Consider the following 14,641-nt stretch of genomic DNA (forward strand, 5'->3'; position numbering starts at 1 on the left):
TTGTATGGAAGTGTGGCAGTCATTCACTCTACTACTTAATTAGCACTTGTGTGGTGTCGGAATCTGACAGCCACTAAGTTTTACTTAATTTTGAATACTGTTAGCTTGTATGTTATTTTAAGTCATTCTTTATGTTTAATTTCTTTTTTTTTAAGAATTCCCTGTGTGGATATCAAATTCGTATGGAATCAAGAACAGGAGAAGCCACCAGACTGCTGTACTGTACAACAGGTGTCCTGCTTCGTAAACTTCAAGAAGATGGTCTCCTGTCAAGTATATCTCATATTATTGTAGATGAGGTTATCAGTTCTTTACTATTTTGCAGAAATTACAGTTATTCTGGGCCTTGACCTGTACTAAATTTTTGCTATAGATCTGTTTTTCTAATTCTAGGTACATGAAAGAAGTGTCCAGTCTGATTTTTTGCTAGTTATTCTGAGAGAGATCTTGCATAAGCGTGCAGACCTGCACCTGATTTTAATGAGTGCCACTGTAGACAGTGAGAAGTTTTCCAGCTATTTCTCACACTGTCCCATTTTAAGGATCTCAGGGAGGAGCTATCCAGTTGAGGTAGGTAGATGTTTATTTTGATTATGCAAGACACTTCATATGTATGTATATGGGGTTTGCCTGGTTAGTATATAGACAATATATCTATATCACTTTTTTAACCAATAATAGAGATCTTAAAATAGCTATTTCAAGGACTTACAGTCCTTTTTATTTTATGAAAATATAGAATAGCTTCAGGGCTTTGGAGTACATAGCTGTACTATTTTTTGTGATGGATTTCTTGATTACAGTCAGTCCATCAGTAACACTTTGATTTTTCTCTGTTCAACCTAGGTAGAAAGGAAAGCATTAAAGAATTCCTCCCACACCCCCTGTAACTTTGTCACTGTTTTTTTGTGCAGGCTATATAGGCTATGGTAAAGGTTATGCAGTGATCAGGTGGAGAAGCCCATTAATAAACTTGTAGCAGCTCTAAGATTAGATTTTAAAAAATCATAAGACAGTTTAAGTTGTAATTTGCAAGATTTATTACAATATTAAGGCATACTTTATTTACTTTTATTAACTTTTGTGTAAGCCTTAAAAAGTGAGAAAGGTTGCTTTCTCACCAAAAGTGATTGGTTTTTTACATGCTTCGTGTTTTGTCTTTGAATTTTCACTAAAGGTTTTCCATGTTGAAGATGTAATTGAAGCAACTGGCTATGTTTTGGAGAAAGACTCAGAATATTGTCAGAAGTTCTTGGAGGAAGAGGAGGAAGTAACAATAAATATTACTGGTAAAGGAGGAACCACTACAAAGCACCAGGTGAAACAGTCATTTTTAGTTTTGTCTTGGAACCCTTGGGGTTTATTATTTAATAATTTTGATTCCTTTGAATTTTATATGGTTGGATTGTAGAATATCAAACATTCTTTCAGTTTATAAAAAATAGGCGCCATTGGTGCTCCTACTAATATTTATGATGAGTGCTGCACCCTTTTGATTGTTGCTCCAACTCCTATATAGCGGTGTTGATTTTGCTGTACTTGACATTGAGGTCTCTTGTAGATTACCAGCTCTGGATCTATAAGCAGCCACAGGGAGACTATTTTTTTTTTTTCCCCAAAGAAATCTCCTACATAGTGAACTTAACAACAGAAGAGAAAAGGCCATATCTGTCTTAGCTGAAGAACTGCCAAGATCCTCCAACTTGGCATACTAAATGAGATGATTTATATGAGACAGTTGTAAAGACTTCTTTAGTTTAACAGGTTATGGTTAATCAATAGATACTCTGCAATGATAGCTCTTAGGTGTTTTTCGATCAAAACTCTTGAAAGGGAAATTCTGTCAGTACCATCTGACTTTGGCAGCTTAGGCTGTTTATGTAGACTGTATTTTGGGAAGATACCTGTCTGCTCCAACTTGCATTGCAAAACATCTGAGAATTCAGCTTGCTACAATCAAACATATATGTGTTGAAAAATAGTCTGGTGTACTCTGTTGATTGTTTTCCTTCAATACAGAGGGATATGTGGTGTCAAGCTTCCTTAAGTGTATTGAGTAGCAATTAAATAGTTTACAACAGTGCCACTTAACTTAGAAACTATGCTAAGTATGTAAGATATCTGGAGAAAATTCAAATGTATGTTTCTCCTGCTAAATCTTCATTTTTCCTGTTCCAAAACCCTGCAGCAGTTGCCACCTAGTTCATTCTTAGTTTTCATTGCAACCGTTAGTTGAGATGGGTGAGGTGAGGGAGAAGGAAAAGGTGAAACTAGTTTCTTATACCCCAAAGTAGGAGTTTAGAAAGAAGAGTATACGTCTTATTATCCAAGCTTGAATTGATACCGGTTGAATGTCAAATATGGTCCTGTTTACTTCTTGGACAGGCTTTAATTTTGACATTTTTTTTTTTAAATCTGGAGTGTCATTTAACAGTTGTGGATACCTACACATTATGTAGGTGGTTGTGATTTAATCTAACTCACACAGGTTTTGGTGGGAAGTTAGTTAAATTTCTCTTATCCCAGTCTCTGTTTCAAGTGAATGGCAAATTCACCTTCTGCTCTTTTACATTCTTCTAAAATGCTAAGAATGTGATTTTTTTTTTTCTGCTTACTCTTGTTTTTTAGGAGTATGTCCCAATTCAGCCTGGATCTGGTATCGATTTGGCTCCTTACTATGCAAAATACAGCAATCGTACACAGCAGGCTATCTTATACATGAACCCTTACAAGATCAACCTTGAACTTATTTTGGAGCTGCTTGCATACTTAGGTACTTCTAGTCCGCTTAAGTTCATGTACTTGGGGTTGTCCTTTGGACCTATTTTCCACTGCTTTCTCTAGTGATAATGAAGTACTTGATTCTTATATGAAAGCTAAAAAGCATTAACCAAAGGGCCTAGCATTCATTCATGTTTTTATGTGAAACTATTCGCAGTGCATGTTTGTTTTAACTATATGCTTGTGCTGTAATTTTGCAGATAGAAGTCCCCAGTTCAAGAATATTGAAGGGGCTGTGCTGATCTTCTTACCCGGTCTTGCTCATATCCAACAGCTGTATGATCTCATTTCAACTGACAGAAGATTTAACTTGCATGACAGGTAATGCAGATATTTTTTATGAAGTTAATTAATACTCTTAAGTTACAAGCCAACAAACATATTCATTAAGGTTTGCCATTCTTGTAAAAGGCAAGTGAGAGTTATACCTCTGAGCTAATTGTGTTATAAATATACTTTTACTGCAATACAAATGTTCTTTTGCTACAATACAAATGTACTTTTAATACTATAATCTAAAAGCTACACAAGCAAAAATGACAGATACTTAGGAATGGTATGATAAATGTTATTATTTTCTATCTTATTCTTCAATAAATTTGCTTAATCAAAAGCACTTGACTACTTCTTTTCCACTTCTTAGGGTATGGAAGCTGCCATACCTGGGATACAGATTTCTGTGGCTTACTGTTTACATGGAAGTGACTACTTCCTGAGAAGAGCTCCAGAGCATCTGGATCTACCAAGAGAAATGGCCTAGGGTTGTAGTGATAGATAATTTCAAAATTTACTGCTTTGGTAACTAAAAGTTAGCAATACAACTGCATAAAAGGCACAGCTGCAGTCAAATCTAAAAATTGTTGGTGGACTGAGATGTAAAGGCCTGAAGAGAAGGAAAGTACCTGTCTCTGTGGCTGTCTCATCTCTGAAGGCCTTTATTAGTCAAAGTTGCATGTTTTTGTAATGGTCCTTGTCTTGGAAGCACAATTTTAAAATCTTGAGTTTATGGACCCCTAGCTCCCTTTATTGCTAGGCTGGTATCTTGAAGTAACAGCAGTTTTGCAGTACTATATTTTTCCTGCATTTTTATTGAATGGGAGAACATCCCTATGAACTAATTAGTTTTTTTTTTTTTGATATTGTAATAAAACAATTAAACAGACTTTCATGCATAATCACACAAAGTTTTACTCTTTTGGTTGTCTATTCTAGTTGCTTTCTCCAAGTGTTGTTATTATGCTGGTCTTAACTTTTTTATTCTATGTTCTTTGATAAATGTGTATTTATTAATATAATTTCTTGTTCTAGGCACAGATTGATAGCTTTACATTCTGTTCTTTCAACTCAAGATCAAGCAGCTGCGTTTACAATACCTCCTCTTGGTATCAGAAAGGTAATATTTACCAAGTTCACAAATGAAAGAGAAATTTTCTGTGGATGCAACTCTGAATTGTTACAATAGCATACAGAATTACACAACAACTAGGTGTTCCTAGAATTTCTTCCCTGCAAAGAAACAATTCTTAGCAGAATTCTTTTAATTTGCTGGTCTATAATGGGTAGAAGCTAATATGCTGTGAAAATCTTGAGAGTATTGGGCAAATTTTTAAACCTAAAATTTTTCAGTAAAATTCCTTAATTATTACTTACCTGTGTTTTAAATATTGCTTACCAGTAATTATGGCTTTTATCTAGGAAAAATACAATTTAATTTACTACCAACCTCTGTAATTAAGCATTGTTCAATTTTGGCAGATATTAGCCAGTCATCTTAATAGATTGTAAAACAAAATGTGAATGTGAATTTATTTCTTAGCTTTCAAATTCTCTCCTTGTGGAAAACTAGATCATTTTCCAAGTCATGTAGCTTCTTTTTTTTTTTTTTTTTTTTGTCAGATTATTTAAGGAAGCACTGCTGGGTAAAAATCTTAACCAGACTTACTCCATAATGCTGATTTAAAGGTTGAAACCTGTTAGACATTCCAATTATTCTGTTCATGTTATATTACTCTTTCCAGATTGTTTTGGCAACCAATATAGCAGAGACAGGTATCACAATACCAGATGTTGTCTTTGTAATTGATACTGGGAGAACAAAAGAAAACAGGTAAGAGTTTGATTTTCATTAATCATACTGTGACTACTGTAGGTATTTGGAGGATAGAACTGCAAGAATTTTGTAGTATCCTTATTAAACTAGAGTTCTTGATGCAGAAATGTTCTGAGCTCATTTAACAGTTTGCAGTTTTTCAGTACAGGTTTGGGGTGTATATTTGGAGATTCAAATGGTGAGAAGAACAAGGAAAGTTCACAGATAATGGATGTTATGTATTGATAGTTATGATTGAGAACTGTTATGGAAATTAAGGAAGTATTTTTTATACTATCTCTGTTCTTAAAAGTTATTTTTTGTTCACTTTAAATGTAAAAATCCCTACACAATGTGTGAGAATGGTTCTGAATTGCCAGGGAAATGAAATAATAAAGCTTTCATTTTCCAGTATTTATACTTTCACTGGTGAGTTGTATCCAAGGTTTTATAATACACAGTTCCTCCCAGATATGCTTGGTTTTCAAAACTAAATGTATTTTCAAAATTGTTCATTAGATACATTGTCAGTATGCTGGTGTTCAGGTTGTAGACACATGGAAATTTTAATTCTGAAATCTGAATCTGCTTTATAATTTTTAAGGTATCATGAAAGCAGTCAAATGAGTTCCCTGGAAGAGACCTTTGTTAGTAAAGCTAGTGCTCTGCAGCGACAAGGAAGAGCTGGGCGTGTTAGGGATGGCTTCTGCTTCCGAATGTACACGAGAGAGAGGTATTGTAATTCTTAGCAGAATTGTGTAAATCACATAGATACCATCTTTTTTTTTCTGTGCAAAATCAAGAATTCTTGTTGAAATTCACTTTATTTCACTTAATTCACAGAAAAGTGGAAAAAAACTCAACCAAAACAAGAATTTGAGTATCATATGTCTTGATATTGAATATCATATGTCTTGAATATCATCCATGTCTTTCACACTTTTTTAAAAAGTTAATTTTATTCTTAATATTTATATAATGTTTTCTTTAAAAAATAAAATTAAAGGACAAGTGCAGCACAAGGAATTGTAGAACATCAGTTTTTTACAACATCTGTTTGGCTTACATCAAATGTGTGCAAACCTTACCTGCTGAACTTTGAATTTCTTATCAGACAAATTTGTAGGTTTCTGAGAAGGTAATCTCTGTGGATAAGAGATGGGGGTACTGCAGAATTAGTTTCTATTACTGTAGTGGAATAACCTTTTTCCTGCTTCTGTGAAAGCCTGAAATTACTTTCAGCTAAGCAACAATTAAGATTAAGTCTTTTGACATAACCAGTGAGGTGTGCCTTTTAGTCCCATAAAAGACTTTTCAGCTTGAAAGCATTTTATAAACTTGTTTTGAAAATTGGGGTTTCCTGCCTTTCTCTCTCTGACTAAAACTTGTTTTCCAAGCAACAACACATGCCTTAATTCAAAGTATGAATGGCTTACCTATGCTACTCCCTTCCTTGCCCCTCAAGAGAAAAACTGCAGAGAATGACCATGTAATGGTCAAAGAATGACCATATTTACAAGTTTAACCCAAAGATTTAGTTGAATATATATGTTTCTGTGTTTTTATGATGTTGCAGGTTTGAAAGTTTCATGGAATATTCTGTTCCAGAAATACTGCGTGTGCCTTTGGAGGAATTATGCCTTCACGTTATGGTATGGTTTTTGGTTTTAGTATTGCTAACCTTGTGTGGTGGGTTGACCATGGCTGGGCCTGGGTGGCCCCAAAGCTCCTCTATCACCCTCCTCCTCAGGTGAATGGGAGAGAAAATATAACAAAAGGCTCACAGTTAGAGAGATAAGGACGCAGAGATGACTCACCAGTTGCTGTACCAGGAAAAACAGACTTGATTTGTGGAAATCAATTGAATTTATAACATTAGGTTAATGAGAAGTAAAAACTAACCCTCTTTCATGGGCTTAGCTTTATATCCCAGCTCCCTACCTCCTATCCTCCATCAGCTCAGGGAGATGGGGAAGGGCAGTTTTGGTCAGTTTATCACACTGTTTCTGCTGCTGCTTCCTGCTCAGAGGAAGGGAAGACTCCTTCCCTTGCTCCAGCCTGGGCTCCCTTCCACCAGAGAAAGTCCTTTACAAGCTTCTGCAATGTGAATCCTTCCCACAGGTTGCAGTTTTTTATGTACTGCTCCTGCATGGGTCTCCCTCAGGGTCATAAGTTCTGCCAGCAAACCTCCTGCAGTGTGAGCTCCTCTCATGGTGCCACAGGTCCTGCCAGGTTCAAGTGTGAGCTCCCCACAGGGTCACATCCTCCTTCAGGCATCCACATACTTGAGTGTGGACTCCACCACGGACCTCCATGAGCTGCAGGGGAGTAGCCTTCTTCACCATGGGCTGCAGCAGCTGGAGGACCTCCTCCACTACTTTCTTCACTAATTTTGGCATCTTCAGAGTTGTTCTTACCTATTCTTTGGCTGCAATTTGTTTCTGTGCAGTGACTTCTCCTGGAGGCATGACCACTATCACTGATTTGCTCAGCCTTGGCCAACGGTGGGTCAGCCCTGGAGCTACCTGGCATTGGCTGGATGTAGGGGAAGCAGCTCCCAGCTTCTCACCGAACTCACCTATGCAGCCCCTACTACCTAAACCTCGCAACACAAGCCCAATACACCTTGTTAGCTAAAAATACTATGCATGCCTCTGGAGAAATGACACCTTCATACTATTGCCTGTTTTGGAATTATTATTCCTAGTAGCTAAAAAGGTTTGTTACAACAGACCTGATCCAATGCAGTTACTTTGTGGGGCTTCTTACACAGGTCACAGGGTAACTCAACACTTGATTGCTGTAAAATACGAGCATGCTATTCAGTGAGAATAGTGTACTATATGATTCCAGTTTGCCTCAGAGTGAAAATTTTAAACTGTTAAATAGCCTTCTAATTGATTTCTGTTCAAGCGAGCAATTCCATTACCTCTTACCATGTCTTCAGTATGTGCATAGGAAAACTAGCAACGTGGCAAGTAAGTGCTGGGTTGAGCTGCATCCCATCAGGACTGGTTGTCCCCTGCTTGTTAGTGATCACTGGTAATGCACTTCTCTGAACAGTGTTCATGCCATATGGAGCGCTTCCAAGCAATGAAGTTTTTTTAACCTAATGTGGGCATGTCAGCCTTCTGGGAAGCAAGTGGTGAGGAAGGAATGTGAACGTTTGATGCAAGATCACCTTTCCAGTTTTCTCTGTAGCTGTTAGAGAACTTCATTATAAAATTTTATATTGAAATATATGTCCCTTTACTTCACAGAAATGCAGTCTTGGCTCTCCTGAAGATTTTCTTTCCAGAGCATTAGATCCACCACAGCAGCAAGTAATTGGTAATGCAATGAATCTGTTGAGGAAGATTGGTGCTTGTCAGTTAAACGAGCCCAAGCTAACTCCATTGGGCCAGCACCTTGCAGCCCTTCCTGTTAATGTCAAGATTGGGAAAATGCTTATATTTGGTGCTATATTTGGCTGCTTGGATCCTGTGGTGAGTAAAAAAGAAATCATGTTTTTAAAAGTATAGAAACTGTTAATTCTTTGCAATTAATCTGATTCTTGTAATGCAGTATTTTGAAAACGTGATGCAAGTTAAAATGTTTACTTCAGGGTGAAGATACCCAGACTTAATGGAATAATATAAGTGTTCTTTATGGTTGGACTCAATGATCTTAAAGGTCTTTTCCAACTTACAGCGGTTCTAAGAGTCTAAGTTCCTAGGTACTCTCACAGTGGCTAATCAGGCTTGGTCTCCAGGTCTGTCCATGGTGATCCCAGGGGGTATGATATTTAAAGAAAATATCCTCTTTACATGTGAGTTAGGCAGTCTGGATTGCACCACAGTTTGTGGCCAAGAACATCTCAAAGTTATTGGAAATTAATTGGTAGGTAATTTACTAAGACTGTGACATAGTTTACATTTTCACCTAATCCATTTAATTTACTGCAAATCAGAAGAAAACATGAGTATGTTAGTTCCTAGAAAGTGAAAGTTAAAATTCTTGATATCTCCTGTTAATATGATACAACCTAAAGCAGTTGATTAATTTGACCTTCATTGCATTGTCATTTGGCAAAACATTTCATATGAGTTTTGAAATGTTTTTTTATGTTTGCATTTAAGGCACTATCTAAACAGTGGCTTTAATATGAGTTCTGAATTCTATGTAGGAAATTCTTATGGTGCTGAGTTTTCCTTGAGACTTAGTAGAAGATAGACTATAATTAAATATTTTCTACTCTTCTTAGAGTACAAGAGCTAGTGATTCTTAGGTGCAAGAAATCAGGCAGGGAAGACAGTCAATGGGTGTGAGTGGAGACCTGCTGATTCAACTCAAGGGCAACAAGCAAATGCACAATCAGTGCAGAAGCAAGGATGGGTCCTGGAAAGACTACAGGAATGCAGTCTAGTTGCATAGGGATGTGGTGAGGAGGGCCATGGCAACGATGGAGCTGACCACGGCAAGGAACACAAAGCCATGTGTTACAAATAAGAAGGGGTTATACAGCTATATCATCCAGAAGAGGGACGTCAAAGAAAATGCACCCCACTTGATGAACTGGTAGAAACAGATGAGGAGAAGGCTGAGGTACTTAATGTTTTTACCTCAGTCATCAATGGCAACCTCTTTCATGGCAGTCAGGTGAAGTCCCAGATGACTGGAAAAGGGGAAACATTGTACCTGTCTTTTTTTGAAAAAAAGTAGAAAAGAGAGGCCTTTGGAACTACTAACCTGTCAGCTTCCATTCTGTACCTGGGAAGATCATGGAGCAGATCCTTTCAGAAATACACTGCGGCACTTGGAGGACAGGGAGGTGATTCAAGACACCAGTGTGAGCTTAACCAAGGTCAAGTCCTGCTTGACCAACCCAATGACCTATGTGGTGGAGAGACCACATCAGAGGACAAGGGAAAGGCTACATAATCATTTATCTGGACTTTTGCAAAGCCTTTACCATGGTCCCCAACCTAAATTGGAGAGAGATGGATTCAGAGGGTGATCTATTAGATAGATGAGAAAGTGGTTGTACAGTCCCATCCTGAGGGTGGTGGTTAATAGTTCAGAGTCCCAGTGGACAAGTGGTGCCCTCAGAGGTCTATATTGGGACCAGTGTTATTTAATATCTTCATCAGTGACATAGATGGATAGGCTGAGTGCACTCTCAACAAATTTACAGATGACCCCAGGCTGAGTGGTGCTGTTGACGTATCTGAAGGAAGGGATACTATCAGGAGGGACCTGGAGAAGTGGGCAGATATGGAGTTTATAAGGCCAAGTGCTGGTGCTGTACCAGGGTCTGGACAGCCCCAGATATCAGCACAGGCTGGGGATGAACAGATTGAGAGCAGCCCTGGGGAGAAGGACTTGAGGGTGCTGGTGGGGACATGACCCAGCCATGGGCACTCACAGCCCAGAGAGCCAAATGTGTTCTGGGCTGCATCCAGAGCCAGCAGCAGGGGAGGGAGGGGATTCTGCCCTACTGCTGGGCCTTCATGAGACCCCACCTGTAGTGCTGGATCCAGCTCTGGTAGCCCCAGCACAAGAAGGATGTGGACCTGCTGGACTGAGTCGAGAGTTTATCATAATGATGATCAGAGAGGATTGGAGTACCTCTCCTTTGAGGAGAGTGAGTGAGCTGGGGTTGTTCAGCCTGGAGAAAAGGTTCCGGCATGACCTAATTGCAGCTTTTCAGTATAAGAAGGCATTGAAGAAGAGCTGCTTAATGTTACCATATGGTAACAGAACAAGAGGGAATGGGTTTGAACTGAAAGAGGATTTGGTTGGATTCAATATTAGGAAGAAGTTCTTTACGATGAGGGTGGTGAGGCAGTGAAACAGGTTGCCCAGAGAAGTTGTGGATGTCCCATTTCTGGAAGTGTTCAAGGCCAGGTTGGGTGAAGCTTTGAGCAACCTGGTTTAGTGGAAGGTGTCCCTGCCTATAGCAGGGGCTTGAAACTAGATGATCTTTAAGGTCTGTTGCAACCCAAGCCTATAATTCTAAGATAATGACAAAAGAAAATATAAGGCTATTTGTTTTATAAACCTGTAAGCTTACAACAAAATACTTTGTTATATACACAAAAAGTGATATGTACTTCTATAATTGCAGGCAACTTTGGCTGCTGTTATGACAGAAAAAACCCCATTTACTACACCTATTGGTCGAAGAGATGAAGCAGATCTTGCAAAATCATCTCTAGCTATGGCAGTTTCAGACCATATAACGATCTACAATGCTTATCTGGGGTAAGTGATGGTTCTGCTATGCTCTTGACTAGTAACAGATAACAAGTAATGCAGTTATGTAAAGAATCCCTAATATCTCTTGAACTGCTTTCACTTCAAGTTTTTTTCTGTTTGGAGTAACAATTGATTGTCAGGTACTGTAACACAAATGGATATCTTGCTTAGTTTTCTGTTCTCCAGCTCCTTTTAACTATGCTTGCACACATATAGAGGTTTACTGTGCCAGTTATCCTAGTGTTTAAAGTACTTTGTTTGCTTTTTGTGGTATTTTAACCATAATATTTTGTATTTGATAAAGCACAAGTGTATAAAATGACATACAGGTTTTCCTCTTTAGTGTTACCACTAAGTCTGAATTTTGTTTTGACGGTCAAGACAGACAGAAGTGGATGGGGTTTGAGAGTAAATCACCTTGTATTTTTGTTAGTATCTGTCTATGTATCTAATATCATGCCTATGTTACAGACATGTTCTCTGGAGTGTCCTTAGACCAGCAGCATTCATCTTAATGAATACAACTTATTTTAGAGTGGAGAATGCTTACCCAAACACATAATTCTTCTTTAACTTAGTTCCTCTTCTGTTGTTACGGTCTTGATGGGTTTCTTCTTGCTGTAATAAGACACTATTTTTTTCCTCTAGGTGGAAAAGGGCTCGACAGGAAGGGGGATATCGTGCTGAAATGACTTACTGCAGAAGGAATTTCCTTAATAGGACTTCACTGTTAACTCTGGAGGTAAAGCATATCATTATGCTCTTCACTCGTAAGTTATTTGTTAAAATTTTCATCTGAAAGTTTTATTCCCTTTTAAAGAGATGATATATCACAGTTACTATTTAGACAAGATAAAAGCAAGTGGACTTCTAGGGACTGATGAAATGCACACTCTCGATTAAGGTTGCTGTATTTGAGTTTTGATATGAACACTTTGGTAAACAGCTTTGTAGTCACTACCATTGGAGAAGCTAGGCCTTGTTTTCATCAGAGAATCAAAGCTTTATGAATTAAAGTATTTATATTATTCTTGATATGAAATAACATTTAACAGTTAATTTGAAAGACGAGCCACAAACATGAATGGCCTCTTATTTTTGGTGGTAAAATGCTTTAACTGATCTTTCCTTTTACGTTAGTAAAATACGTGAGTATTTCTAAGCAGAACTGGATCTTTGATTCAAATGTTTCTTTTCATTTTAACTGCAGGTAAAGATTTAGTATTTGCAGCATATTTATTTCCACATGTCTAATCCTATATTCCAGGTATCAGTTTATGTTATAAATAATATTTTTCCTGTAGAAATAGCTAGGGTTCTAGTGTGGCAGCAGAAAATACAAGTGATTATTCTAATAAGGGCTAGCGCATGAATAGTAAGGGAGAGCATGAATAATTCAGATGAAGTGTAATTTCCTACTGCTGAAGTGGAGTATGTAACTTTCTTAATTCAAGACTTTACTAATACCATCCTAATTTCAGGATGTGAAGCAAGAACTCATAAGGGTGGTCAGAGCAGCAGGATTCACAACATCTTCAACACAATGTAGATGGGATGGAACTGGAGACGCACAATCCCCATCTCTCAGTGAAATAGCTCTTCTTAAAGCTGTGTTGACTGCAGGGCTGTATGACAACGTAGGAAAAATTCTATATACAAAGTCTGTGGATGTTACAGAGAAGCTGGCTTGCACAGTAGAAACTGCTCAGGGTAAAGCGCAAGTTCATCCCTCTTCTGTAAATCGAGACTTGCAGACATATGGATGGCTACTTTACCAGGAGAAGGTAAGTTAAAGATGATGAATGTAACTAGTTGTTTGTGTAGAGGTGGAGTTCTGCCTCTAATATACTTCAAACTAGTGTATGTTATTTAATATCCAGTTGTTTTATCCTCAAGAGTCTTTTATTATCTAATGATCCTAAAGTCCATAAAAGTGAGTCAACTGAGTGCTGAGAAAGAAGATGGTGAAGCTGAAGATAATGAACAAATCTTTATGGTGAAACTGGTAGCTGTAAATAGAAGGAATTTTCTTTGTATCACTTAAGTTAATAGTATCATTGACTTTTTAAATAGAGTCTTGTTGATTTTAATAACACCTTACACAATAATATGTAGTAGTAACTTTTCAAAGTCTGCTTTGTTACTTTTCTGAGGTTTTGAAACTTGGTACTGACATATCCCAGTAATAAAATAGCCTATTCTGTAATGGACTGCTAAACTTCCTAAGTGAATTGCATTTCTTTTCACGTCTTTCCCCTTCAATTAAAAAATCTTGTCAGCTATTTCCTAAATTCAAGTGTTTGTATTTAGTTATACTTCTGGTACAACAGAAGTTTGACAGCAGTTGCTTAATGGCCAAATTTACTGTAGAGAAGCAGGAAGCATTAGACCTTTCAATGTGTATAAAGTGATAGTATTTTTTGAGAGTTGAAAATATTTCCTGATCCCCAAGAACATTGTAGTGTGGTGACAAGACAGCAGCTAGGTAGGTAAGTTAGTCCACGAATCATGGGGAAAACAAAGCCTGCGCTTTGAAACATGAAGATACACTCCTTTTACATCCGTTCTTCCTACTACAACTTATTCCATCCCATTCTGTCTTTATTTGAGGTGTTCCAAAGCCAGAAGCCACACATGCTGAATCACGCAGTTCATGTAGTGATGTGTCTGTGTGTACCACATTTATGTATGTGCATATGTGAATGTAGGTAAACTGACAAAACAGCTGCTCCCAAGAAGAATGTGTAATTAAAGAACTTTGCCTGCCTTTTGTTTCAGTAGTGTTATTACTTTTAGTGTTGCTTGTCTGAACACCACTAGGTTAACATTATCTCTCCATTTGAACTTTAAGAAGGTAACTGTGTCTTTAGCTAACTTCCAGCATATAAGCCTATCACTTACTTAGAGGTGAGTTATTTTATGTGGTGGCAGACAAATAGCTATTTTGTGTGCAATAACTTGTTTTGGTTGCATCTTGAAAAAGTAAAAAAAGTGTACTTTTTGTTTGTAGAAATAGCAATCAAATTTAGTGTTATAGATGTATTGTGGTTTGGTATTTTTTTGTTGCTGTTTTTAATTGTTTGTGTCTGTTTATATGCAGGTGAGGTATGCCAAGGTGTATTTGAGAGAAACTACTTTAATATCCCCCTTTCCCATTTTGCTTTTTGGTGGGGATATAGAAGTCCAGCATCGTGAGCGTCTTCTGACAGTTGACGGTTGGATCCATTTTCAGGTGCATTGGAGTTATAACTAAACTTACCTCTCGTAATTCCATGAGCTTTTTGTATTATATAGTTGATGTATTAGCTTGATTGAGACCGCTGTATATGGGAGATGGAGACAAGGGATGAAGATGAAGAAAGAGGGAGAGAATCACACTCAAAATATAAACTTAATGAATCACACTCGAAAGAATAGACTTGTCATGTGTGGTTTGCAACAAATCGGTTCCCTCTCTTTTTTAAGAAAAAAATGTTCTTTCAGAAAAGGTATTTAAAACAAATGCAGACTAAGCCTTTTTTTATAGAGCTTGTA

At 37.5% G+C, this 14,641-nt stretch overlaps 1 protein-coding gene across 1 annotated transcript in view; it reads left to right on the forward strand.

The window, feature by feature from the left end:
• DHX29 (DExH-box helicase 29) overlaps positions 1-14,641 on the forward strand; it is a 30,543-nt gene that overhangs the window by 11,621 nt on the left and 4,281 nt on the right. The window contains exons 12-25 of the mRNA XM_014259882.2: positions 156-299; positions 394-570; positions 1,178-1,318; positions 2,629-2,773; positions 2,982-3,102; positions 4,090-4,174; positions 4,800-4,888; positions 5,475-5,603; positions 6,447-6,522; positions 8,131-8,355; positions 10,977-11,113; positions 11,756-11,849; positions 12,589-12,891; positions 14,208-14,339. Coding sequence (XP_014115357.2) covers positions 156-299; positions 394-570; positions 1,178-1,318; positions 2,629-2,773; positions 2,982-3,102; positions 4,090-4,174; positions 4,800-4,888; positions 5,475-5,603; positions 6,447-6,522; positions 8,131-8,355; positions 10,977-11,113; positions 11,756-11,849; positions 12,589-12,891; positions 14,208-14,339 — 1,998 coding nt within the window. The remainder of the gene's footprint in view (positions 1-155; positions 300-393; positions 571-1,177; positions 1,319-2,628; positions 2,774-2,981; positions 3,103-4,089; positions 4,175-4,799; positions 4,889-5,474; positions 5,604-6,446; positions 6,523-8,130; positions 8,356-10,976; positions 11,114-11,755; positions 11,850-12,588; positions 12,892-14,207; positions 14,340-14,641) is intronic.

Source organism: Pseudopodoces humilis, chromosome 4, assembly GCF_049639895.1.
Source record: "Pseudopodoces humilis isolate 2021_Gansu_Grassland_sample_001 chromosome 4, ASM4963989v1, whole genome shotgun sequence".
Taxonomy (NCBI): Eukaryota; Metazoa; Chordata; class Aves; order Passeriformes; family Paridae; genus Pseudopodoces; species Pseudopodoces humilis.